Genomic DNA, 27066 nt, shown 5'->3' with positions numbered 1-27066 from the left:
AGAGTGTCTACTATAGGAATGTCAAGGGGGGGGGCAATACAGTTGATATATCTGCTTTGTATAAAATCTCGTGAAAAATAGCCAAACACCCAGGAGAACTGTTAGAGGTGGAGGATTAAACAAGGTCTCTTGTCATGGCCAGGCAACCCCCTCAGCATGAGAACAGACTGTGCAGAGCCTAACCATACATGCAGGATAGCAAGATCCTGCAGGTATGCGAGGATAGCAGGATAGTGAGATAGAAGCACGTACGTAACTCCAGAAGGTGAGAATACACAAAGTGCAAGCTAGAGGAATGAACTGGAGTCAATAAATTGAAGTTCAACCCCAATAAGTATAAAGGAAGAGATGAATAAACATGAGTACAGAGAAATGGACAGATCACAGAAAAGAGTCATAGGGTTAGTGAGTACATAGTCAAGGGGGTAGATGTGGCTGGCACAACTGCACAAAATGCTTTATCAAATGGATATTTGTCTGACTTCAAGCAAGTGATGTAGCTGGAGAGTATTGAAGTATGTCTTGGTCAGCACAATTCAAAAAATTTGTAAGCTAAATGGATAGAAATGAGACGAAAGAATGCAAGAATCAGCAAATCTGGGCCCATTTGGTTTGTAAAACACCCTCACCCAACACTCAGTGTGAGGTATTCTTAATTCTGCACTGCATCCCCACCTGTGCACATGCCATAAAGGCTGGTGGAGGCATTTCATTCTCCAGTCCCAGCTCTGCTGGCCCAGATAGTGATTCAGCTCACATGTTTCAGATCAGCTTCTTTTGAGCAGAGAAGGTGTGTCCCACAGCTCTGCAGAAGATGAATCTGTTCTGCTTGCAAGGCAGGCCTTAATTACTAAGTGCAAACCGTTATTTGGTGTAAAGTGCTGGGAGAAGATAAATGAAAGAAGAGGAAATATTCAGCAACTGCTGAAAAGTACCTGCAACACCCAGACACAAGGAGATATCTCATTAATTACTTGCTTTAGTCCCCTTTGGGCTCAGAAGACAGCAGCAATAGAATTACTTTTGCTTGCAGCTGTGGGTTCTGGTTTGACGGAGAGATGTGTTTTTTATTTATACCTTAATGTTTCTTGATGCGTTTCTTTTTGGAGTGGGAATTAACTGCCTACAATTTACCTAGGAGCCTTTACTTCGATCCATGTGTCAATCACCTCCATTTCACAGTGTCTCAAATACAGCAGCAGAAATAAGACTACTAAGAACAGAGCAATCCTTCCAGCATAGACCGAGCCATTCAGGACTACAGCTGTTAAAAGCCAGCACAAGGAGGTATGTGACATTCAGTATTTGAATTCTACCCCAAAAGTACACTGAAGTAGCAGTAGCTGTCACTGGACTGAATTCTAGAGAAAGTTCTCTCCTCCTAATGAGCAGCTTTATTATTCTTTCTCATTCACTTGGCCATTATTTTTTGTTATAAATCTTGACGAAATCTCAGAGAAAAATAATAGGAATTAGTGAGGGTTTAAGTTTCTAAGAAGCAAACCAGTATTTTTCCACAGGTAGGTACTCAAGACTGGCAAGGGGCTGAAACTTGTGATATCACCTTCTAACCCCAGTTAAAATGCACAACCAGAACTATCAGGTGGTGCCTTATGAGAGTAGAACAGAACTGAAGTTTGAACTTAGGTCTGAACTTCCTGAACTTTGAAGGATTCTATGGGCCTAGGGACTTGTTTCAGAACTGCTCCTTCTCAGACAGAGTTTGTTACTCTCTTAAAAATAGCTTAGCCCTAAGAATCATTCACTTCCATACCTGGAGGGAGGGTCAGGAGGGATCATCGGTAATTGTAACCTCTGGGTCCTCTTGAGCTGCGACCCAGAATGCAGGTCTGCCTGTGCTCCTTCCCACATCATCCCCCAGAACAATGGAACATTTGATAGAGTATTTGGTCACCTCTCCATCATGCTTTGTCACCACTACCCATGATCCTGGCAGTTTATATTTATCCAGGGAGAGAGGAGGCGAAACAATACAACCAGAAGGAAAGATGGAGGGGTGGATGAGAAACTGGCAATTTCTATAACTGTAAAGCCTGCCAGGCTTTGGTTTTATGGCATCGTGGTGGATGGCTGCATAATGAAGAGCTGGCTTCTGTTGTTAGCAATGCTATCAGCAATTTCCCATCCAGCTGGGAAAGATTTTCTTGTTAATACACATCATGATTTTAATAGCATGTGTGTAGGTGGTGAAGAATTGGGTTTTTTTAAACTTTATAATCAAGGTGAGAGGAGGCAGGCACAGTACATGAGAGAAACATGCAGTGTCAAAATACTTTCACCTATTATCCCCCAGGTCACACTGGCAGATCCTTCCCACCTCCCACCTACTGACTGGTCTTAAAGTTGAAAACTGCACCCTGCTCTGAGCACTTTGCTTTCTTGGTTTATTTAGTGTAAAAACGCAGCTAAAACTGGAGAGGAAGTACTGCTGAGTGTATCTGTTCATCTTGGAGCTTGAACGTGATTGTGCACACTTTGTAGACAAAAAATATCTACAGGCAGACCTTTGTGTAAACTTTGCCTACAGAAGAGAATATAAACAGTGTTTGCTTCGAATGTGCAAAAAAGCACATCAGAGACAAGGCAATTAGTAGTTTTACTGTTAATACATGTTAATAGACAACTGCAGCTTTGCACTCTAGTAACTTGGGTTTAAAGCACTGCCTGTGTCATCCCCTAATGACAGCCCAGCTCCAGTGCTGCTGTTTGCACTTTGCCCAGTGGCTGCTCCCCTGTCCCTGCTGTGCGCTCCTGCAGCTTTCCTTGCGTTAGCAATAAGCTCTAGAGGTTCTGCAACTGTGGGATGAGCTGAATGAAGAAGCTGATTTGTCAGAAAACTAACACAGCCAAAGAAGCAGACAGTTTCACCACGCTGATCTGATGCCCATGACCTTGCAAGATCTTATACAATGGATGGAGCAAAGGCAAGGGAGAGATGGCTGGTGTAAAGTAAGATTAGGTCAGGCAAGGACTGTCCTGAGTGGTCATACATGACTCAACTTAGAGACACTCAGAGCAGTAGCCTTGTGGTGGTGGTTCCATAGCTTTGGCCCTAAACCTCTTTTTCCCTCTGCAGGCTCACTGAGGGTAAGTTCAACTACAGCCAACCACCACTATACTGACAAACACAGCACTGACTGGTGTCAGGGTCCTGTCCAAAATAAGCTATCATTTCAGCTTTTGTCTAACATAGTTTTGGGGCTAGCTGGCTATCAACTTAAATTCAGCATGGCCAAACCAGAAAGCTGCTGATTTTGGGTTTTTCCCCTTCTCCTTCTGCTGTGTTTTTTATTTTCCTCTCCTTCTCTATTACTCCCTCTTTCCCAAAACACTGAAAACCTATGCCCTCCTCCTAAGATCTATTGTCAATCAGCTTTCTCACAAGTCTCTCACCCCAGTTCTGTTTAAGTTCTGCTGGCTCCCATTATGTATTATTCTGAAATCCAGCCTGTCCTGTTCTTTGACCCAACAACACAGAATCATAGAATAGTTAGGGCTGGAAAGGACCTTATGATCATCTAGTTCCAACCCCCAACATCTCTCATATGCTATCAGTTTATCAGCTCCTGCTTGCCATTAAGGCAGTGAGAATAGAGAGTTTACTATATTCTTACCACATGAGTATCTTCCTACTTACCAGCCAGAGCAGGCTGCATGTCAGAAGAAGCAAGTGAGGCCCAAACAAGAGGTTTCAAAAAATATCTGTGATGCAGCCAGACAAAAAGCATGAGAGCATCCAGCTTCAGGACATCTGTATCTGTGAGTAGTGCCAGGCAAAACCTACTGCTCAGTATGGTTTTTGCTTTTATGTTGTCAAAGCTTATTTAAAATTAATACAAGTAATATTTTTATCTCAGCATGACAGCAAGGGATTGTAAATGGGGTATTTTGTACTTAAAAGTGATTTTAATGTAGTATCAGGAAGAGTGTGATAAAGCGCCTTACCTATCTCCCAGTATTTTATGTGTAATTGTTCCTCAAAGTTGGAGAAAATTCAAAAGCATGTTGGACTGAGCTTAATTCAGCCATCTTTCCTGAGGTAAATGAGGACCTCTTCCAGGAACAATTCTGTGAGGTAGCAGTCTCCCAGAGCTCAGCGAACAGTCTTAGGGGATTTCCTTGCTGGATGAATCTAGTGTGAAGGCTGTGAGCAAATGCCTTAGAGGAAGCTAGAACAGAACAGCTGCTTAAGAAGATTAATGACTGGATTCTTTAAAAGCTACTTATAAGAGGGGTGATCTCGTATGTGTGAGTTAAAGACAATTAATTTAAGTGGGTCAATTAGCCTGTCAAATACAACATGCATCCAGAGTTCAAGCTTTTATGTATTTACATCAGAAATAGTAAAATCAAGGGAGAGGGAAAACCTACTTGAATCATACAGGGCAGATGAAAAATATGAGTTGGTGAAGAGACAGAATACTTCCTGCTGCTTCCATGAGTCCCACACCTATGAATAAGTAAATGCTGAAGCGTTGGGTCCTGTCATGGGTGTACATCACAGCAGCCATCTCCATCTGCAGTGTCCTTTAGTGTAACAGAGCAAAGTACAGAGCCAGCAAAATGTGCAACCTAACACTGAGACAAAAACATTTCTTGAGCAGAGGAGTCAAATCCCAACTATGTGAGCAAAGGGTAGCATGAGAATAGAAAAACCTTAAAATACCGAGGTTTTTCCTAAGGATGCAGCACAGATTGAATTCTAACACAAATCCCTGGAAAGAAAAGACAAATCCACCTTGATAGAATCGGTTTTGGTGAGCCTAAACTGAATGCAGTGATCAAAATACCGAGTGAGTCAGTTATGTTATACAAAGAATAGACTGATGAGAAGTAGAAACCTTTGTTCCATCAGTCACTTGAAATGCACTTAATTCCTAATGCGTCTAGAATCTGTACAAGCATCAGTGTATGTAAATTCAGAGATGAAAGCAATAATTCATACTGGTAGGAAAGCATAATGTATTCCTAGTATGAATGCCAATCATCTTCCATAGGTTATATTGCTGAGCAACGAATGGGAAGTGTATGTGCACCTGATCAAAACTGAACAATTCAGAAGCTACACAATCCATAAAACGTCTGGGGAACTTCATGTTCAAAATGAGAGAGAAGTTGTGGTTTACACCTTGTCTGTAAGCCCACGGCAGAAGCAAGGTAGAGCTAGGATGCTGTGTATGTGTTACCCAAGAATGGGATGTTTAGACATGCTTCCCCCCAATTTGTCAAGAAATGCTGGGCTCATAAGGTCAGAATCTGTGCTGTCTGGGGGACAAAAGTAAGGAGCCTTTGATAAATCACCCAGACTCCTACAGTCCAGGCACCACAATGCAAACTTAAATACCTGACAGATTAGTATTTGCATCTGTTATACCCATTCACCTTCAAACCTGCCAAGAGGTGAAACAAATGACTAAAATACATGACAAATGAGTGAAAGGGAATGTACTTTGGTCTGGTTATTTAATAACTGACAGGTTTTTAGTGTTATCCTTTAGACCAGGATTTATTGTTTGAGTTACTTTACAGAAATGAGAAAATAATTCTCAGAAATACAGAAAAATGAATTCTATTATGAAGAAGCTATCAAAATGTTCCATATGATTTATCAGCCTGAAAACTTTCCTAGTGCTGGAGCCATAGATAAAACATGATCTTCCTTGTGGATAGAGATGAGCACGATGTGACGTACGTGAGTGGGCTATGCAGTTACTTGCTAGTCACTTAGCAGAACAATAGCTAAAGATTCTTAAATTCTTTTCCTGGATTTGGGCAATAAAGCATGGCTTTATGACACAGATAGGATAAGCAAGCACATCCATCTGGTTTATCCCACCCTGAAGCAGATTTGAATTTGCAATATGGGAGCATGGTCTCTACCAGATAATTCAGAAAATTCCTCCTGCAGCATCTTGGGAAACTCATTTGGTTCAGTGGTCATCACACAAAGCTTGAGACATAGGACAGCCGTGTTTAATTCTGCACTGACAAAGGCATCAAACTGGCCAAGGTTAGGATAGACTTTCACTGACAGTCTGGCCAATATTAAGCTCTCCCTCACACATAGACTTGCTAACTCAGTAACTTCATCTCTCAGCCCAACGAACTGGCCAATAGCTCCTGCCCAAGCTTGAGAACCTGATGTGAATTAGGTTCAGAGGTGGAGCTTGATGGCCAACTTGTCCTTTTCTTGTCAAGATCACGGGACTTTCCCCATGCTTCAGTGCTGCAGGGCAGTTGCCTATCCTAGGACCTGTGCCACAGCCTCCTGCTTCTGCTTTCTAGGTTCTGCACCTCCCTTCTGTCACTCAGATTGAAAGGTTCTCGTGCTCATCCCTAAATGTCAGTTCAAACAGACCCTTCCTCATATTTAGATTCAGTCCTGCAGCAGAACCAATGGATCACATTTCCCTCACTCAGTCGTGTGGTCTGGAGATGCATGGTGTATGTGACAGGCTGGTCAGTCTTTGGGGAACAAAAAGAGGACCACCTAAGCAGGTAAGGTGAGGAGAACAGGTATCTTTTCCTACAGCAAAAATGAGAAACCTTGCTCAGTAAGAAGAAATGGAAACAGCCACCAGTGTGATGAGACAAGGAATCAGGGCATCCTGGCTCTTACTTCATTTTTCCTTAGAAGAGAATATTCTTTTGTCAGCTTTTGCTTGAAATCCCTTATCATGGGAGTACAGTGGAACAGGGAGCTCAGAACAACTGAGCTGCAGACTGTCCCTCAAAATGGAATAGACCTGAGTGCTCTGAGGTTTTTTAAATGAAAGAAGTGAAGCTGGAGTTGAACAGACCTGAGTCACTGACAAATCCCTTATAAAGGACAGGAGCTGAGACAGGTATTTTGGACTAGTTTGAGTCAATGGGAAAACTTGAACGAGTATGTCACGTTTAGAACATAGTTCTTGTGCAAATAGAATGCAAGCAACAGTCTGAAAAAATGCCTCTTCTAATTTCAAAGCAGACATCTCCTATCTTAATTTACACTTAGACATTTACTACAATACATTTACAAATATTTTAACACTTATTACAATGTATTTACGAATATTTTAACACTGGTTTGAGCTTCTGAACTGGAAAACAAATGATTCCTGTCACCCTAATTAAAATATTGTTCTGATTATACACTGAAGAGTGTATAAATAAACTCCGGGCTGTGGTGGACAGTGGGCATTTTCATTTCCTTCAGTGCTTGAAGAAATAGCCATTTATAGGATTACACACAGCATACAAATTGCAGAGGGACAGGCATGCGGCATTGTATTGTAGACCAGCATTGCACTAACTTAGCTGGAAAAGCACTCTGCAAATATCCATTACCTGAAGGATGCGGATGGGATAGTCCCTGAGACAGTTCTATCCAATCCAAGCCAATACAGGCACTATACACCAAATCCCTGTTTGATGTATCACACTGGCATAAAGAAAATCCCTGCCTGAAAGACAGACCAAGGGCTGAGGAATAATACAGCTGTCATTTGTCGCATATTGACACATTTTTTTTAACTTCCAGGACTGATTGGATTTTCCCTGCTAACATTTTTGCCAGACTTCCTTTCAATGAAGTGTTGAGACTAGGGTGGAATATTTCATAGGATACTTGCAGAGGAGACATAACAGTCCAATCTGCCTTCAACTTGTTCTTAAATTAAGATTAAAGGAGGTAAAAAAGCATGATGAAGGGAGGGTGGGAAGGAAGGCATAAGAGCCACTGCAGTGATCAAATTTACCCACGGACTAGCTCAGCCTGATGAAATCCTTAGGAAGCTGATGTGGTGGTTTGCAGTCCTTCAGTGATAAAGGATCTGGCTGTGGTCAGAATGTGGCCCTGGTTTGGGGGACGACTTAGGGGAGTGATGCCACAGAGCATTGGCTAGCTTTTTGTCACAGACTTCAAAAAAGGGTTGAAAATCAGACTGCAGGTAGCATTTCTTCACTTGGAGTCTTCTGTTGAGGCTGTTTGTTATGAAGTGTTGCTTAGGCTAGAAGAGACAAAGAGTATTGGTCTTGCAGGTCAACAGTAACGTATTTACAGAACATCTCAATTGTTAAAAATGAAAGATGCAGACATAAATCTGAAAGCTTTTAATGACAGAAGGACTGAAATACTGAAATGTGGGCCCCATTTTCCCTTTGCTCTTCTCCTTTTCTCTCTTTGCTTTCATCTTACCAACTCTTATTTTATGCAAATATCTACACTAAATTTAAGGCTATCTATATGAAATGTCAGTCACCTGCTCTTGAACCTGGTTACAGCAGGTCTAGACTTTTCTATGAAGATTTTTTTGCGCAGAGACCAAGGATGTGATATCTGATGTTTTGTGAACTGACACATTATATTTTTGGTTCCTATGATTCATCAGACTAGTTGGAGTGTATGAACCTTTTTACCCTATAATTTAGACTGAGGGATATTGAAGGGCAGTTGAGATTTTCCCCAGCTAAGTCAGTCTCTTTTTCTGCACCTATTGGAAGAAATCCCCCCAAAATGCAAACTGTGCTGATGGCTTTTCTATAAAGCAAGTATAGACTCATTGAATTTATTCTTTTCTCTTTTTTTTCTAACTCTTTATGCTTTTATATTATACTCTCCTGTAAGTGAAATATGAATTCCAAGATTATGTTTCAAACTTTCAAGACTGTGTGGGTTTGAAAGCAACCAAGACAAGTAGCCCAGTCCTAACTGAGACCTTTGTTAGTGCAGAATCTAGTAAAATGAACTAACAATTTGGAATACATTAGCTGTCATTTCAAATGCCAGTGATAATTTGCAAAACACTCTGAGCAGTAATGGGAAACGTCAAATTTGTAGCAAAGCTGATAACAAAAAGAATATTCACTGTGAATTACAGTCTTCCTGACTTGCTAAAGCTCTTACTGATTCTGCTTTAACAAAGGATCTTCTTCTCTCAAAGGATTTAAATACAGTAGATTATCTAACATTCTCAACTAATGCTTTGTAACTTCTTTATCTGAAAACTTATCCTTGATGACTTGGAAATCTGCGCTCTTTTGCTAACGTGTCTGGGAGGGTGATTGGTCAGTTTGGTATTCTGGCTATCTATTACCCGTGTAGGTGCGTATTTGGTCTAGGGCCACTAGCCTTTCTTTCTGTTGAAAGGCTAGTGGCTATTCCATTTTCATAGCTGTCTTTTTTTCTGAAAGCTGTTCTCAGAACTAATAACAACTGACTTTGAAAAGGCATCGGTTCCTGCTGTTCTGCAGCCTCTGGAAAAGATGAAAATGTTCCGAATGGAAAAAGCAGCAATGAAAATATGCTGAAAAAACTTCAGAAAAGGTGTGTATTGATCAAAAGTCAGACACAAGCTTGGCGGAAATTAAAAGTGCAGAGTAAGAAAATAACAACTCTCCTTTCCAACAGTCTGTGCCAGTTACTAAAAATGTTTTAATGAACTATTACACCTTTGGATATATTTGATGTGCACAGGCTGGATTGCAAACCTGGGTCATTAGAAGTTCAAATAGCCTGACTCACAGCAGGACCTGGGAAAACCAGACTCTTTTGTCTAATCCTCTCTGAAGGGGTAAGAGGTGAAATGGGTAACTAAGCTATGTGACAGACAGTGATCTATAAAATGAAGTGTAAAGAAAAAAAGGCTCGAGGAAAACTAGAAAACTGTGCATGGAATACAATGCAACCTGGCTGCAGAGAGAAAACCAGAAGGTCAGCCTGAGAACTGCAATGAAGGCTGACATCTGTGGCGACATGGTATATGGCATATATTAACTACCCTAGTATTTACTGAGCATCTTAGACCAGTTTTGTGTCCCACGTTGTCATGACTAGAACTCAAGTTATCTCTATTAGATGCCCAGAGTTTTCCGTATTTGCCTATCATAAAGATACAGCAAGCAACTGCTGTGCAGATAATCACTGAGGCTTTAACTCTTCTGAGGCTTCTGTTACAGCCTGTACCCCACAATCTGTTAGAAAAAGACCCCTGCTTCCAGAGCAAACATATCTAGATTGAGTCCTACCTTAGCTTTAGGAGAACCCTCTGCAAGAAATACATCGTTCTACTGCAACAGGACAGTCTAAGAATAATTCTATGCCCCTGACTGCTGTTTAGGTGGCTTGTGATAGTTCTTCACTGATATGCAGCCCTTCCTGGGTAGGGCATATATTTAGAATATAACCCAATAGGCCAATATTGTGATGAAGTTATAGTGCATGCCTGAGCTGAATTAACAAAGGGAGACTACTCTCATCTTTCCATCCAAGGCTTACAGCTCTGCCTTTTTTTTTTGCACTGACTTTGCACAGCCTGATCCTGTGCAGAGCTAATCCAGATCACTAACCCAAGCAAAAACTATTGACCTTCCTGGGAAATTCTTTTGCTGCTGAAAGGCCAAGGGGCGAAAAACCCCAGGGCTCAAGCAGATGCAGGACCTTCCTTTTCAACAGCATCAAGAACAAATCACCTCAAGCTGTAACAGGTAACTCTATACATGAGCTAATTTACATGTGTACTTGGCCCACTGTGCTAAATGGAGTTCTTATTACAAAATTACATTCTCAGGTTTGTACAGGCACTTCCCACCTCGTCACAGTTTCTTCATTGCGAAATCTGGTCTCTGAGCATGCAAAAAAAGATCTAATTTTTATGGTAAACATTTCTATCCTGTACTCATGAGAGAAAAAAAGTATTAATATTACATGAGGATGCTGAATTATTTTTCTAGCCGTTGACACCTATGGAGGATGAAAATGGCACTGCTGTTTTTCAATCAGCAGTCTCTGTGGCACCTGAGTATCCAAAGAGCCTAAAACAGTAGGAGACTTCCAGCCTTCTAATGTTAATCTTTAACAGCTCTCTGTACAGCTACAAATTTGAAGGGACAAAGGAAACCTCATGTTATTCCAAGAGTCAAGCAGAATGACCAAGGTAATAACAGACCTGGCATCCTAAGTAAACCTAGACAAAACAGTGATGTTATGTGAATTAAAGCAGTCATGCTATGTGTGATACAATCAATAAGGAGTTAAAGGGTAGGAATATAATGAAAGCAAGTCCACATGGCTTTATGGAAACAAGTCTTGACAAGCAGGCCTGACTTCAATTTTTGATGAGATTACAGGTTTGTTTGATCAAGGTAACCACATGGAGTGATAGACTTGGACCTTCCTAATGAATTTGATTTAGTACTGCTTGACATTTTGATTAAAACATTAGGATTATACAGCCTTAATAAAACACATTAAATAGATTAAGATCTGGCTAATTGATAGAGTTCAGCAAGCTGTTCCAACCAGATACTCAGCACTGACTGGGGATATTTTTAGTGGGGCTCTGCAGGCAGGAACACTATGCTTGCTGCCATTTGATGTTCTGGAATTAGACAGAAACACGGATAGTATTGGCAAATGTCCCAAAGTCTAATGAGATGGGAAGCTATGGTAAGTCAGAGTTTTGCCTGCATTGGCATATATGTGTTGCTGGTAGTTGATTGTGTTCTTTCTCTTCAGTTCTGCACAAGCACAGGTTCTCCTGCAGGGCACAGCTGCAAGGCTGTGGTCTAGTCAGCTGCTGGTGAGCATACAATGATTTCTCTCGTCATCAACTTAACTACTGACTGTATCTTAACTACTTACTACTGTATTATCAAAAGGAATAGTATGAATCATTTAAAAAGCATGAACTGTGAAATCACCATTTATTGCACACCTCTACATGTCTTTATTTAAACAACCAAGAGTATGAGCCTGAGATTAAAGTATGTTTGCTGCTTACAAAGTCAGGATATTCTCGCCCATTGACTGAAGCAGAATTTGCTAAAAAAAGCCAAAAAAACAACCAAACAAGAAAGCCAGATGAGGTAAGCAAAAACACCCAAGACAGAATTGACCAGAACACTAATGATCAGCCATATACAAAGCATATACAATCTACTACTATCACTTTCTGGTCAGGTGATGTAAGCACATCTTTCCTGATTCTCCATTTTCTTGGTCAGCTCTTGAATCAGACTGAGATTAGACAATGATGAATTAATGTTAGTCCCTTTGCTAGGTTTGATTCTGACCAATCCTTTTATGTTACTACACATAGTAACAAGCTTACCTAAGCAAAAATCAAAATAAGAGTTCATACTGGTTTTTATGATGTAGACTGTTAAAGATGCTCTCTTTCTCAGAAAAAACCTGCTAGCAAACTGTTACCCTTTTAACATTTGGTTTCTGTTTAACTTTGAAGAGTAAGATTACTGCTAAATACAAAAGATTAAAACGCTGAAGAATATACTCTCTCCTTACTGGATAGTAAAGATAACCGGATGATCTTAAGGTCCTTTCCAACCCTATTATATGATTCTGTATTATTTCGGATAAAATACAGATTCAGGTACCTATATCCCACAGTACATTGGGATGCCTTATTTCATTTTTTATACATCAATTTAACATCTAAAAATCTTTCCACATTTTCATCATTTTACAAACCCTTTAAAACTCTTGGTGTCAAAACTGTGCAACCTCAGAGGTGTCCTATTAAACATCAATAACATCCCAAACACAGTGTAAAACAGCAACTGAAAGCATCACCTGTTTACTGTTGTTTTTTCTCCACTAAACAAAAAGCAAGTGTCTTTTTTTATGCCAAAACCAAACCGTTCCTTTTTGGTTTTTCATTTTTTTTTTCCTAACAAAACTCCTCACCAGCTATATTATCCAATGGGACCCCTTTCTGTGCATGCCATCACTGTTACTGAGTTTTCCTACATCCTCCACTGTCTTGTCTCCCACTCCACCACTCTCATTTCCATCGCTCTGCCCCTGCTCTGGACTTGCATTCAGCTTAGAGCAAACTTTTCAGAAGGGACCTATATGCCTCACATGCACGAGTTTTTAAGCAGGTCTGCTTAATGTTTCGTTGGGCAGCATCTGGTTTTGGGGTTTGTATTTGCCCTTTTGGGTACTCTTGACATAGTATCTAATCGCGAATACCCAGCTCCTCATACTGATTCTCAGAAAGATGAATGCTGGTGATATTCCAAAAGTGTATGCATCTTATTCCACTTCCAAAGGCTTTTTATCATTCTTCTAACTTTGGTCCTTCCTTCAGTTAAAATTAACCATCTTATCTCTGTCCTTCCTAGAACTCCAAAGCTATCTGCCTCTGGCACCCTCTGACTCTAATCTCTTTTTCTCCACATCTGTCCATGACACTTTCTTCATCTTAAATTACTTCATTTGTAACCTTACACCATTTTAGTCAGTTCCAACCTTCCAACTACGTTAACAGCGCTGTGCCATGAGTCACTTTTAATAACTAACTCATTTGTTTCCGACCTGAACAACCTTCTTTATGTAGCGTCTTGTGCACAGTTTAATGCTCCTTGCGCTGCACCGCACTTCAGAAGCCGGAGCGCCGTCCCACGCCAACTTCCATCAGTTTGGAGCCTGGAAGCGCGGCAGTGGCTGGTTTTACTCCCCTCGGTGTGGAAAGGGGGATTTGTACACAGTATGAGAAGCCGGGCTGGCCACCGACCCGCACACGCTGCTCTTCTCCCCGTCAGGGAACGGAGGCTCCCCCTCGCCAGGCCCGCTACCTCTCGTAACATTTTGGGGCTGTTTGGGTTTGCGCTCGCCGCAGAGGCTGAGAACGAACTTCAGCTCTCCCCACTGACCCGAAACAAAGCGGGTTTCAGGCCCCATCGCCACACAGCTCTCACCCTCCGCCGCGGGAGGAAGGCGCCTCACAGGTTCCCTGGGGGCGGGAAACTGGCGGTTCGGCCTTTCCCATTGGTTGGAGAGCTTGCCCATCTTTGCAGAACTCCCCAATCAGATGCCGCGGATCACAGCGGCGGTGAAGCCGCGCTGTCTCTCGCCATAGCAAGTGTCGGACTGAGGCTCCGCCCACCTCCCCTCTCCGCCAGTCACATCCACCCAACTGGACCTCAGCAACCAATCGGAACCTGCCGCTGCTGTCAATCACCAGCCTTAGTCCCGCCCTTCCCCTGTCGCCCATGGCGGTGGAGGTGAGGGGCGGGTTCGGTTCTCGGTTCCGCGCTGATGCGGCGGGCGGGGCGTGGAGGACGGAGGAGGAGAGGAAGGGGAAAGGAGGAGGAGCTGCGGCTGCTGCTGGCGGCGGAGGTTTCAGTACCGCGGAGAACGGCTGCGAGTGCTCCCGCTGTCGCAGCTGGCTGGCAGCGCCGCCCTCCGCTCGCCCTCTCCGCTCTTTTGCCCCAGTCCCCTCAGCCCCTCTCCCGCGCTCCCACAGGCGCCCCCGGGGACCATTAGGAGCCATTGCCTTAGAGCGAGTGGTCGCCCCGGTTACCTCCCCTGTCGCCGAGGGAGTCCGGTCCCCCTGGAGCGGCCTCTGGGGGCACGGCGACGGCACAGGCTCGGTGACCGGCAGGGGAACTGGGAGCTGGGACCGGGAGGGTTTGAGGGGGTCCGTCACCTCAGGGACGGGACCAGTGGTCAGCCCAGGACCGGCCGGGCTGGCTTAGGGCTCGTTACCGCCGGTCGGTCCTCACAGGGCGGGTCGGTGGCGGGAAAGTGCGGGGCTCGCAGCCCGCGGTGGGGCCGCCGCGCACCCTCCCGGCGGGAGCACGAGGGGGAAAGAGGAGGATCCAGCGCGGCAGCGGCTGCCGGTAGCGGCGGGGCGGGCACATCGCTGGGGAGCGAAGTCGCGGCTGCGGGCAGGGAGAGGGAGCCCGCTCCTCTGGAGCCCTGGAGGCAGAGGTACCCAGGCTACAAGGGGCTTGAGGGGAGGAGGAAGTCTAATGTAGCCAACTCTTTGTAGTTCTGCTAAATAATCAAGTACCGAAGGCAAACCTTAGGCAGGAAAGGTAGAGAGATGGAGCCTACTGTTTTGGATGCCGGCTTGAATTTTTTGTTTACTTTTCTTTTTTAGCCACTGCTAAACGTGGATTTTGTGAGAGAGCCCGATGGCGGTTGTTCCGCTGTTCCTTATTTGAATTAAATCTTAGTTCTGCTGCTTGTGGATTATTTTTTATTTATTTATTTATTTTTTAAAAGGACCTTTCCAGGTAGCTGACAAAATGAAGCCTTTGTATTTTTCAATCAATTATACCTAATACTGACGTTGTGTTGGGTACAAGAGACTTGTAAGTGCTGCCTCACTCAGAGGACCATTAAAGACTTTCTTTTTCGCTCCATGTAGCTGAATGTGTTACGACACATCTTTTCTCTGCCCCCCAATCTTCCGAAAGATTTTTCCAAAATGAAGAAATTTAATTTTCGCAAAGTTTTGGACGGTTTAACTGCCTCATCCCCTGGAGGAAGCAGTGGTGGTGGCAGTGGTGGTGGAAGCGGGGCTGGTGGAGGCTCCTTGCACCCAGGAGGGACTGCAGGAGCTGCAGGGACACCCAGAGATGAGATCCAGGAGACGCTCACTTCAGATTATTTCCAGATTTGTAAGGTAAGGGCTGTAATTTATTCTATTTTTCTTTTACTATGGAAATAAGAAAAGCTATGTGGTGTGTGGGGGCAGTAATATGATGCCAGTAAGCCTTTTACTTGAGAACTGCAGTGGTTGTGTAAGGACTTCGGGATGAAAAGGCAGAGGTCTCGTTGATGCTTTTTTTTCTTCCTGCTGCAGAGTTGGGGTGGTCAGTAAATTAATACAAATCTTGATTTCAGCATTCAAGGCCAAATTCTGAGTCCATGCTTGGACCCCAAAGTAGTAAGTAGATTGTGGGCAGGAAAGCAAATCAATTGGTGCTGGTACAGATAACATTTACAAGTGATTAGAAATTCAAAATTGTATACATCTGCTTTCCCTCCTCACTCTTCTCATCCTCATCCTTTCCTTCCCTTTTTTAAGAAAAAGGCACCAACTAGAAATAAAAAACAACACTGATTACTGGATGTGCACCTCAATGATTTGTGAGGAACTGGATATAGATTCAGGGTGGGTGTTTTTAGCATTAGTACTGAAGATTATATGACAACAAACTTAGTGGGGCAGCCTAAATGTCAAAAGTTGCCAAATCTGATTGGCATTGCGTTTTATGTATTGGTTAGGTCCTTAACTGAGGATTTTCTTTGAGTAGAAAACATATAATATCCCTGGGTATTTTATGTTTTGTATCATTTTTCTGCAACAAAGTTTTCACTGGTGTTCCTTAATTGCAGAAGTAAAATCAGCACAAACTATTTGGTACTTCTGACCAACTCTGGAATACAAAAATTACACTTTTGGAAGGAAGATCAAAAACGAAAGGAGAGATTATATTACAGTCCTCTGCTGTTGCATTTAACTTTGATGTTATTCAGTAGACTTTACTCGAAGTTTTGTTTGCTTATGTGTTTTGCTTAAAAGGTTCAAATGCAGAATTTTTAATTAGTGCAGTTTACCTTATTGAGGGTAAATGAACTTCACTTATGCAGTATACTTTTATTAGCTAGGAAATAGCTAATAAAATTAGCTGTTAGCTAGATACCAATTGATTTCAAGTTTAGGTTATGGCCAACTCAAGTGCATTCTCATTTCTTTTTGTGTTTTGGGGAGAAGGAAGAAATATAAACAATCATTAAGACAAGCCTGTAAGACTGTGTGCAGATCTGATCCTTGTGAAACGCAGCCTTTCTCATCTTGGATATCATGATTCCAATTCTGTTTGGTTTTCAGCTATAGCTAGTGTCAAAACTCTTTACAGAGTTCAGGGAAAGAAGGGTGAGCCACTATGACTTAACAGTTGGAGACCTTTGAAATAGGTTCTACATAATTCTAATTTCTGAAGGTTTTGTACTTCTTTGCCATCCTGAACGAAAACAGGTTCAGGCCTTTTTAAGTCAAATTATTCAGTAGTTTAATAGAGTGGCAGTGATCAGTGCATTAGAGTTATACCTGTTTCCCAGGGTTGAATTTGACTCCTTTTGCTTATGTTCCCAGTAATACAGCATTTTGTGAGACTCCAGGTATTCAGTACAGTGATTTCCCATTCTTGCCACTTCAGTGAAAATTCAGTAAAACAATAATGCAGATAATTAAGACATATTAAAATATCATTAGAAGGTCTGACGTTCTGGGACTTTTAAGTAAGGCTAAAAACATAGTTTTCTGTGTTTAAGTCATTTGATAGGGCCAAAGATCTGTATTTAGCATGATAATGTTTTTGGTTTGTATGATATATTTGCAAAAATAGGCAACATGAGATTAAAAAGAAATTAGTTTTCTGCCTAATCTGCTAGATGCACTTGGAAATGGATCTGGTAGATCTACTTGGTGCATAGGTATATGTCATTTTTGAGAAGATTTCAGTGGGCAGTATTTGTTTGTCTTAGCCATCAGGTTAAAATGTTCTCAGCAAAGTAAGTATTTGCATATAGGAAGGCTTTTGATTGCTTGCAGCAGCACTTGCTTATGAATGCATGGTACTGCAGAAGTCTACTCTATAGTATACAAACCACCAGCTTCCTTTTTTCAAGGTACAAGAGTATTCTAAAAAAGCCTTCCAAAATACTTGGTGATTATGTGCTCATAAAATACTGCAATGTTTATTCAACAGCCTCTCCTTAATCAGCTGTACTGCAGTTTAATAATGTTACAAGCATGTTTGAGTGAACCAACAAAGCCCCACAGGCCCCCATCCTGCATTATGTACTATGCAAGTGTACTGAAGGCAGTGGGACTTGACGCAGGCGCAGCTTTCATCCTGCGTGCTTCAGGGTGCAGGATCCGAGCCAGAATTCGTACCTCATTCAATTTGAATTAAATTAAAAATACAGCAAGGCACATACAATCCAAGCATTGCCTTCCCTGAGCTTGTTGTTGTGTAGAATGTCTGGTGTTTTGATTGTGTATTTTCATGTTAAGTTACATAAGTTATATAGGCTGCATATTTCAGGATCCATGATCTGTGATCCTGCTGCACACAGAACTGAGTAAAGCTAATGGCAGGTTTGGTTTGTTATGATCTGCAGGATCAAGGCAGATGGGCTCACAGTCTAAGTAGCACCTCAAACTTGTTTTTCTTTCTTTGCTGATTATAAAATCTTTATTTAAATATGAAACATAAAAGCTGACTCATACTTGAGAATTAAAGAGCATTACCCTGCAGTTTTTATTTAAATAAATCGTCTTTCTGAAGTTTGTGGGAGGTGTGCTTGGCTAAAATCACAGATCCAGCCCTCTACCAAAACTCTTTCTATTGGTAACACACCTGATTTCATTAGTAACACACCTGAAAGCTGTCTCTCTGTTTTGTGATGTTTTTAGGATGGTTATTATCACAGTGTCTTTCTGAGATATGGGTTCAGAACTTAATAAAAGTAAATTGAATATTTCATTTTACACTGAGATGTATACAATAACTTACTTTTGGCATTTATGTTTCAATCATTAATTTATTCTTCTGTATTGAAAGTAAAAAAATGAAATATTGTTGAAACTATTACATATGAATGAACTGGCCTTTTTTTAAGCACGATAAATCTCTAGGTTGGTAACTGTACTAAGGAATCAGTGGCACCCTTTTCAAAGTATTCACGTAATATCAAATTTGGTCAAAGCTGTATTTTGTGATAACAGGAAGCTGAGGTTTAGTTTCTTATATCTAGGGCTGGGATTTGAGTATCCAAGTGGAAATCATGAAAGTATTGATTATCGTTCACATTAATTAAGTTCAGCATGTCAGATAGCAGCATCATGCCAAAAACTAGGCATGATCCAGTAGAATATGTTAGTAAAGCGTATGTTAATTTTAACAAGGATAGATCTAGTTTCCTTGGGTTTGCTCCTTTATATTTTCCCACTGTATATATGTTGGAAATGATTTTTTTAGGTTCACCTGTGTTTGTCCGTAGCATTTAGAAACTAAAATGCAGCACTGGGGAGATATCTGCTATTAATATAGGAAGTGGGAAGATCACAATTAGGATGTTGTAAATTATTTGAGTAGAACTTCAAACAGAAAGAAGATAAAAGGTGAAAGCAGTGTTCTTATTACTTTTGCAGAAGCTTGATTGTTAGAGGATAGTGCAGTTGGGAAAAACTGAGTAAGAATGAAGATGTACATTTTTTTGAACAGAAAGTATATATTTTTCATGAAAATAAGTCTCCCACAGAAAACTCTTTGAGCTTTTCTTGAATAACAATCATGGGGTTTTAATTTGTAGAGCATGTTGTTAATAACTGTGCAGAAGATGTTTGAAATCAAGACCTCAGTTTAGAGCACAGTCACTGTTGCACTTTAGTAGATGTACTGTTAATGTAGAATATTTTCTTTAACAACCTGATACCCTAGAAAAGGTTTAAGAACAGCTGAACTAATCATCTTCCCACAGAGTTATTCCCCAAATGCTGATTGTTATAGACTACCTTTAAACCCTGAAGCACAAGATTTGTGTTCTGTCCAAAACTGGTCTTTAGTGTCAATTACTGAGTAGTCTTGCTATCTAATAAACATCCCTTTGAATCTTGCTGTATCATTCACATTGGTAGTATAGTCACAGTTTCAGTAGAGTCTTTGTACAAAATCCATGCAGGCAGAATAGTGTTAGGTTTTTGTTGAAACTGGTTTGGAAGCTCGTGGCCCATTGCAGCTGTGCTTTCCTATCCCTCCTTATCTTTGACAAAATAAGACCCTCAGTAGCCAATTTAAGTAACTTAAGGAGGCCTGCATGAATGAACAAGGAAGTTGTGGCTGCCCTGTCCCTGGCAGTGTTCAAGGCCAGGTTGGACAGGGCTTGGAGCAACTTGCTCTAGTGGAAGGTGCCCTTGTGGCAGGGGGTTGGAACTGGATGAGATTTAAGCTCCCTTCCAACCTGAACCATCCTATGATTCTATCTGGATTTCCTATAAGGTGGTCTTAAATTTTAATTCCCCCTGTTTATAGATGGTAATACTGTATTTTGTTGACCAGTGAAGATGAACATTTAGTCACCTGTACTTGACAGCAGCAGTCAAGGAGATACTTTAACTGCAGATGCAACATGACATTATAGTTCAACGATAATGAAGACAAATTTTGGAATGACAGTTTAAGAACAATTCTGTGATAGCACATAGTTCTATGTTTTGCTATGAATAATAATGAAAATTCTTTGTTATAAGCTATTCATAGTGTTTTAGTTAGCTTGAGCTGCTTAGTTAATCTGAGTTGCTTCCTTATTAAGGTTATTCAGGGGAAAGAGAAGTATGTGAAGTACTACATTTGAGAGAAAACCCATGTTAAAAAAAAGTATTAACCCTTACTTGTAAGTGCTCAGAGTTCATTTAATGATAAATGAACAGAGTTACTTTAGTGGTAAATAAGATAATTTCGGAAGGATTTTTCCTATATACTACAGTTCGGATCTAATGCTAGGTGCAAACCCCTATTCTGTTTAAAACTAGAGAGGCGTAAATGACACTTCTGTAATTAGATGATAGTAATTTTATGAAATGTGTGATAAGCATAACATACTTTTCTTTTTTGAACGTTTGCATTAATTACAACCCGGACTCTTCAGTGCTGAAGAGCACAGCACATTAAAAGCTTCTTTAAGAACTTAGAGGATTTGAAGCAACCTATAGTAGTATAAGTGGACTCTCTTCTTCTGTTTTTTGCAAATACTTATCTTTTTGCATCACTATGCTCATTAATCAAATATTAATCCTAAATGCATTAATGTAGACCCTTCATGGCCAACGCATGCAATTACAACTTCAAAACGATTTGAAGACTTTTAAGGTTGCAAAACAATGCACTCAGAAGTTCCAGATTTCTTAAATGTAGTTTGTGCATACAACCTTTAATTACAAGATCAGTATTTCTTCTATGGGTTTAATTTAGTAAAATGAATAGTGTTTGCTCAATGGAAAGCACTCCAGTATTTCTCTGCATAATTAGAGCTCAGAGCATGCCTGAATATTAAGTTCCTCATGGACTTTTGCAACAGAAGTGCTCACCACTGTAGTTTTGCAAGCTTTATGAACATTAATGAATTGACCTTCATAATATTTCTGTGAGATGGAGGTATTATTATTCCTGCAGTATAGATGAAAATCCCAAATGCTAGATTGTTTAGTGTCCACTGCTTTGAGCTTCCAGCTTCACCTGATTTGAATCTGATATTTTTTTTTTTGGCATATTTAATGTTTTTATACCACTTATGTCTTCCCATTATGCCTCCTGTTCTTTTCACATTTTGTTGCAAGTATTGTGGACAGAATAGAGAGTCTTTAGGCTTGTTAGTCACATCTCAATTTATGTGTCCACCTTGGAATGGTTCTGAATTTCCTTCCTGTCTCAAATAACTACAGATGGAATTCTGGCTCCGTACTGGACCTGTGAATTGTACTGAAGATGTCTGAATATCATCAACCTCAATTATCTCAAATTGGTCAATCACAAAATGGAAACATGATTAGCAGCCACATATGAAAAGCTTAATTCATGGCCCTTGGCTTGCTCATTTATAAAACTAAATGATAAGAGCATCGATAGAGAATTGCAGAAAGGAAATTCTATCTGAATTGTACCTTTCACCTTCCTGGTTTGTGCCAAGTACACAAATTTGGCAGACAACAGTTCTTCGATGGATCACTTTTGGTTTAACCATGCAACAGACTAGACTGTACTATGCATGGAGTGAGGCAGAAGTTCTATGACAGAAAAAGAGAATTTGATTCCTATAAGAGGGGAAGAAGTAAAGGTTGCATAGACTATCTTAGTGCACGTATGTTCTAAATTTTCTGCTTTTTTTTTTGGTTGATATTGCATTTTTTAGCAATATAAGAATCATAGAATATCCTGAGTTGGAGTAGACACATGAAGATCACAGAGTTCAACTCCTGACTCCATACAGGATAATCTAAAAGTTAGACTATTTGCTGTAATTTTGTGTGCCATTTCAGGTGGGGTTATTTTGCTTTTGGTTTGTGGATTTGTTTGTTTCAGGGTGTTTTTGTTTGTTTTATTCCAAGGATTCTTTCATTTCAATCACATAGAGTCCTTGGATGAAAAATTGAAATCGGGATATGTGTTTTCCTCATGAGAAAGAATGTCCGTCCTCACTGAAAGTGCATGTTAGGCATAGGTTAATACTCTCTTGGTTCAGGGGTCACTTTTTCACAGGCAGTTGTTCAGAGATCAGATCATCATTGCAGAACTACAGTCTTCCTTCCCTGAGCTAATTATTGCACTGGGAAATCTATGGATTATCCTAGAAATGGTGAAAAAAACCCATGAAACATACTGAAGAATGCAGTGTCTTCATGTTTACGTAGCTGAGGCCTGCTGTGGTGATGCTAACTTTCATCTTGTGAGAATTGTGCTGAGTTTATACCTGGGACACAGGGCTTTTCTCACTAAGCTAATTCCTGTTCCCAAGTTTGCTCTTCTTGTCTCTCCTTTATTCCATGATTTTTATCCTCTTAACTGTTACTCCCTGGTAGTGGAATTGGACACACTGGATTGGATATACCTCACCTCACCTGGGAGCCACTGGTTAGGCATTTTCTCACTCTTTAATGGGAAAAGGGGGTTTGAATCTCTTCTGGGAGGATGGAGGGCATTCAGCCTGGTTGGCCTATATCTTAGGGAGTGTTCTGATCTTAGAACTGTTGTGTAAAACATTGGCTGTATAAGCAACCTTTCCTACTTTTTTATGAAAGAAGAAGTTGTACTTCATTAATTTAAAGAAATGACTGAGAAATTACTTAGAAGTTCATGAATAAAACTATGAAGTAATAGGAGATTTTTTTGTTTTTCCAAATAGAAATATGTAGGCTACGTAAAACATGCCGTTATCCTCAGTGGAATGGACTAAATCTAAGACAGAGCCTCTTCTGACTCTGTTATTTCAGATGAATCTCTGTTCATATCTCACGCTTATTCTGAGACATGTGACACTGCCTGGTTTATAGTATATGCCCAGATCCCTTTGCAAGGTCTGTGTGAAAATACTGTGAAAAGTTAGTACATTCACTTTGGAAACAGTAAAAAAGAAGCAGTAGAAAAGTGAACTAAAATACCCTAAGCTACATGAATGTACTGGTCTATTGGCTATTCTAAGAAAAAGTGTTTAGAAAAGCAGGTTATAGGGATGTATTAATTTGTCAAAATGTATGTTAGAGTCTTTATAGGGGAAAGTTAGAGGATTTTATGATTGGAAGTAAAAGTAATGTGCATCTGTGGAGAGGAGAGAAAGCAATATTGTTAGGTACAGATGGCTAGTAAATATGCTTAAATGTAATAAGATGTTATCTTTGTGCAGTGCTGTGTCCATTCCTAGCAGATCACCAGCATAGACTATGAATAGTAAAAAATGCTAGAGACAATCTGTCGCCTGTAGCTAGGGTCAAAGTCTGCTGAGGTACACTTGTTATGGTTCCTTTGAAGTTAAGTTGTATACAGTACTGGAAAAAAAATTGACCCTTAATATTTAAGGCTTTGAATTGATGAATGCATGTCCTCAAAAGTAGCCTTACTGAATTCAGTGGTATATGTGCAGATGGAGGTGTATATGGTAGCATGTCTTCTTGCAGAATTTGAATCCAATCAATTAAGACCAATTCTTTTTTTGTTACATTAAAAAATATGCTATAGAAGAGTGCCATGAGGTCAAATACTCAGAAGTCAGGTTCCTTATTCAGCTGGTATGCACTTAACTCTGTATGTGTGGCAGTCTAGTCTTTATAGCACCTTTTATTTTCTTGAAGTGTCTGCTTATATTTTGTTCCTGTCCACCACCACATTTGGTTTGAAGAGAACACAGCATGTGGGAAGGATGGGTGTTACTCACTGTGTGTTCCTGTGAGATAAAGTCTCTGCATTATCCACTGGGCGTCAACAAAGATTCATTCTAAATAAATTATGAATGCTCATCTTGGCTTTGTTCATCACATTCTATCTATTGCATCCCTTAAGGATGGATATGTGCTTTCAGTTGTATTTCAGATACATTCCACTGTAGCTGTGGATAAAAGTTAATTGTTGTGAGTCCAAAGAATCCTAGTTTATTCCTCGTTTGTCCCTGCATATGTCTTGAAATGCTCCCTGAATGAGGCAAAGGCAGGAAAGCTGGCATGTGGTTATGTAAACAGAGATCTGATTCTTACCGTCTTTAGATATAGTGCCTTCATTTGTGTCTGTGAGCTGTGCCCTTGGTAGCATTATGGGCAATGCAGCAGGGGATAGTAGTGTGCAAGATCTGCTGGATTTCACTGCTTTAGAGGGCAAAACCTGCCACAGAATATCCCAAGTTAATCTGGAGTATATCTTCACCATATGTGAGATGGGATGCTGGCCAGTATCTTCTGCTTAAATTCTCCATTCAACATCAGAAAAAAAAAGTCCTCATTGCATACAATATGCATACAGAAAGGAGGTAGGAGAATATTAATTATGAGCTAGAAATAAGTAGTAAATGTGTTGTAGATGCTCGTAATGAAATCTGGTAATGATCTTAGCATGTAAGAATGCCAAATTTTGTTGCAAAATGAAAGATTTCCATGGAAATACATCAAGAATATAGATTATAGCAAAGTAGGGTTTTAACACTGTGTTTCTATAGATTTAAAAAGTAATAATAGAAAAATCAACCTTCAAGAACTTTAGCAGAGTAGCAGTTTTCTTGTATCACAGCAGCAGGACATTTTTGTGCAAAAATTTTTATGACTCTTTTGGGGTTTTTGAATTTTTGTGTTTTGTGTGGGTGTGGTTTTTTGTGAGGGTTTTTTTTTTAATTGAAATATTCTGAAAGCAGCAAACAAAGCATCTGCTTCAGAACAGGAACCACAATCGGCTAGAATAGAACACGACAAAATCAGCCTAAAGTGGCAAAGTCACAGAAAATCAAGAAGTGAGAAGACATGCAAAATGAATTAGAGTTATTGCTATGTTGTTCTGGTAGAACCTTAATAAAAATAGATGAGTTTTTTTCTCCGTTAAAGTTATGAAATTATGTTATTTTCTGCATCCACAGTCATAGTGACGACAAAAATATTTTCTTTCAAGGCTCTTGGCTATGTGAATGATTTTACAATGCTTGTAAATCCCTATAAGCCAGATCTCCATCAGACAGATGATATTCTGAACCAAACTATTTCAAGTTATAGAGTAATATGGTTAAATGAGGCAACAACAACAACAAAATCAGTATGAACTATTATTTGAGTTACTTTGGCTATAATGATTGCCATTTGGACAGAAGCCTTACTTAAGTAGGTAGGACAAATCAGGGTTTGAAATCAGTGGTTTAGGGTTGGATTTTTTATTGTTAGTATTTTACATTAAAGCCAAGGCAAAATATAATCCTATTAAAGGCTGTGGCGTTTTCTATAGGTTGATGCCTCATTTCTTCTTACCAGTTTAAATGGTAAGAGTGAGGAGTCTGCTATAACATGTTTACTGAAAATGGATGCAATTCCTTCATTGTTGTATTCTCCATTTTCTTCCCTTTTTGTAATTTTTTTATTTAAAACTTGGTGGACTTCTTTTTAGAAAGAATGGGAATAAAAAATGTGAAAACATTTGCGTACAATGTTTCTCTTGAATTTGAGATTTCTCCAAAGGGAGTAATACCTACTTTGGGATGATTATATTCATGTATTATCCTGTAACTTATTTTATTAACTTACTATAAAGCTGTGACTCAGTGCTGTGGTAGATGTGGCAAGGTGGTGTAGTTGTCAAGTGGTTGCTTGGCCACAGCAAAACTGATTTAAATAGATCAATCAAATTAAAATCCAAACACTGTTTTGGGCAGGGGGAGTTGGACTAGACAGTCTGCAGAATTCCCCTCCAACCTCATCTCTGCTTTGGACTGAGAATAATGCAGTTCATAGTATCATAGAACATTTTGGGTTGGAAAGGACCTGAAGATCATCCATTTCCAACCCCCTGCAATGGGCAGGGATGCCTCATACTAGATGATGTCAACCAAGGCCCTGTCCAACCCTGAACACTGCTGGGGATGGAGCATTTACCACTTCTCTGGGCAACCTGTGCCAGCCCCTTACCACCCTCACAGCAAAGAATTTCTTTCTTTATTATATCTAACATGAACTTCCCCTGTTTAAGGTTAAACCCATCACCCCTCATCATATTGCTCCAGCCCCTGATGAAGAGTCCCTTTCCAGCATCCTTCTTCGAGGATCAGTGTCGTTTTACTTATTTGTAGGTTTTTGTCTGAATATATTAGTTGTGTATTTTTGATATGCTACAGCATATTTCAAAGAATGAGAGTGCTTTTCGACATTCAGAAGGCCTTATTTTTCCTCCGTGGTTCACTTAACTTGGCTGTTTGTATAAATATGAATCCTGTGTGAATAGGACCATTCTTATTTGATGATAGTTCTTAACATCCAGTTTGCTGAACTGAAACTGACAGTGGAAAAAAAATATCTCTGAAGTTGCTGCAGAGATTTTGGTCATGAAAAGAGGAATTTTAGGAAGGACTTCTACATTTTAGATATTTATTTCTTAAGGTTGTTGTCTGGAAGATGCCTTTTTGATGTACTTTCATTTTCAGGGCTGATCTGTATGAGGAAACTGAAAAATCATGTAATGTGTGGTAGAACTAGCATGTTTCAAAAACCAGTCATATGGTCTGCATCCAGGCTTTTTAAAACTAGTAGAGTGAAAACAATACATATTAAAATATAGACTTGATGCTACTTTTTGCAGCCTTATGTTTTACGTCTTCTAAGTACGTTAAGCTGTTTGCAAAGGGAAAAATATTTCATATGTTCATATGAAATAGTACAAGTATTTCATATGTTCATAGTACAAAAATACCTGATGTCCAGGTTGTTTAAATACTCTAGCACTGAATTTTTCATATAATTTTCAGTGTATGATATTTGTGGAACAAAACTGTAAAAATTCAGGTTGTGTTTGAAGTCTGCTTCTTGTCCAGGACACAGATTCTTCTCAAAAATCTACTGTAGCTTATTGAGGGACCTTTTATAGCAAAGTAAGCCCTGTAAAATTTGTAAATTTTCAGAATTAAAATACAACCCAGGTTTGCCTATTGCTGAAAGTATTATTCTTCTATTCCAAAAGTTGTGTATGTAAATGTTAGGAACATTTTTTACGAATCCTATTGTTCGCTGTGCA

At 40.1% G+C, this 27066-nt stretch overlaps 2 protein-coding genes and 1 long non-coding RNA gene across 10 annotated transcripts in view; 2 read left to right on the top strand and 1 right to left on the bottom strand.

Moving 5' to 3' along the window:
• The window catches only part of HGD (homogentisate 1,2-dioxygenase), a 339522-nt gene that overhangs the window by 130389 nt on the left and 182067 nt on the right, over positions 1–27066 (bottom strand). The window lies entirely within an intron of this gene.
• Positions 555–9396, top strand: LOC134163594 (uncharacterized). Its single transcript, XR_009964769.1, has 3 exons — positions 555–1287; positions 3662–3780; positions 5019–9396. It is a non-coding gene; the product is annotated as an uncharacterized LOC134163594 (long non-coding RNA).
• Positions 14548–27066, top strand: part of STXBP5L (syntaxin binding protein 5L) — a 190148-nt gene continuing 177629 nt past the window's right edge. For 2 of the 8 annotated variants that reach the window (XM_062618688.1, XM_062618671.1), the window contains exon 1: positions 14550–15437. In XM_062618688.1, the coding sequence (XP_062474672.1) occupies positions 15240–15437 (198 nt within the window). In that variant the 5' untranslated portion in view covers positions 14550–15239. Of the gene's footprint in view, positions 15438–27066 lie in introns of all 8 variants that reach the window. The other 6 variants (XM_062618662.1, XM_062618680.1, XM_062618705.1 and 3 more) reach the window with 6 other exon arrangements.

The sequence above is a fragment of the Pezoporus occidentalis genome, unplaced genomic scaffold (assembly GCF_034315485.1).
Source record: "Pezoporus occidentalis ecotype Australia unplaced genomic scaffold, CSIRO_AGI_Poc_V1 ctg104, whole genome shotgun sequence".
In the NCBI taxonomy this organism is placed as follows: Eukaryota; Metazoa; Chordata; class Aves; order Psittaciformes; family Psittacidae; genus Pezoporus; species Pezoporus occidentalis.
The sequence above is the reverse complement of the archived record's forward strand: the minus strand, read 5'-3'. Positions and strand labels throughout refer to the sequence as shown.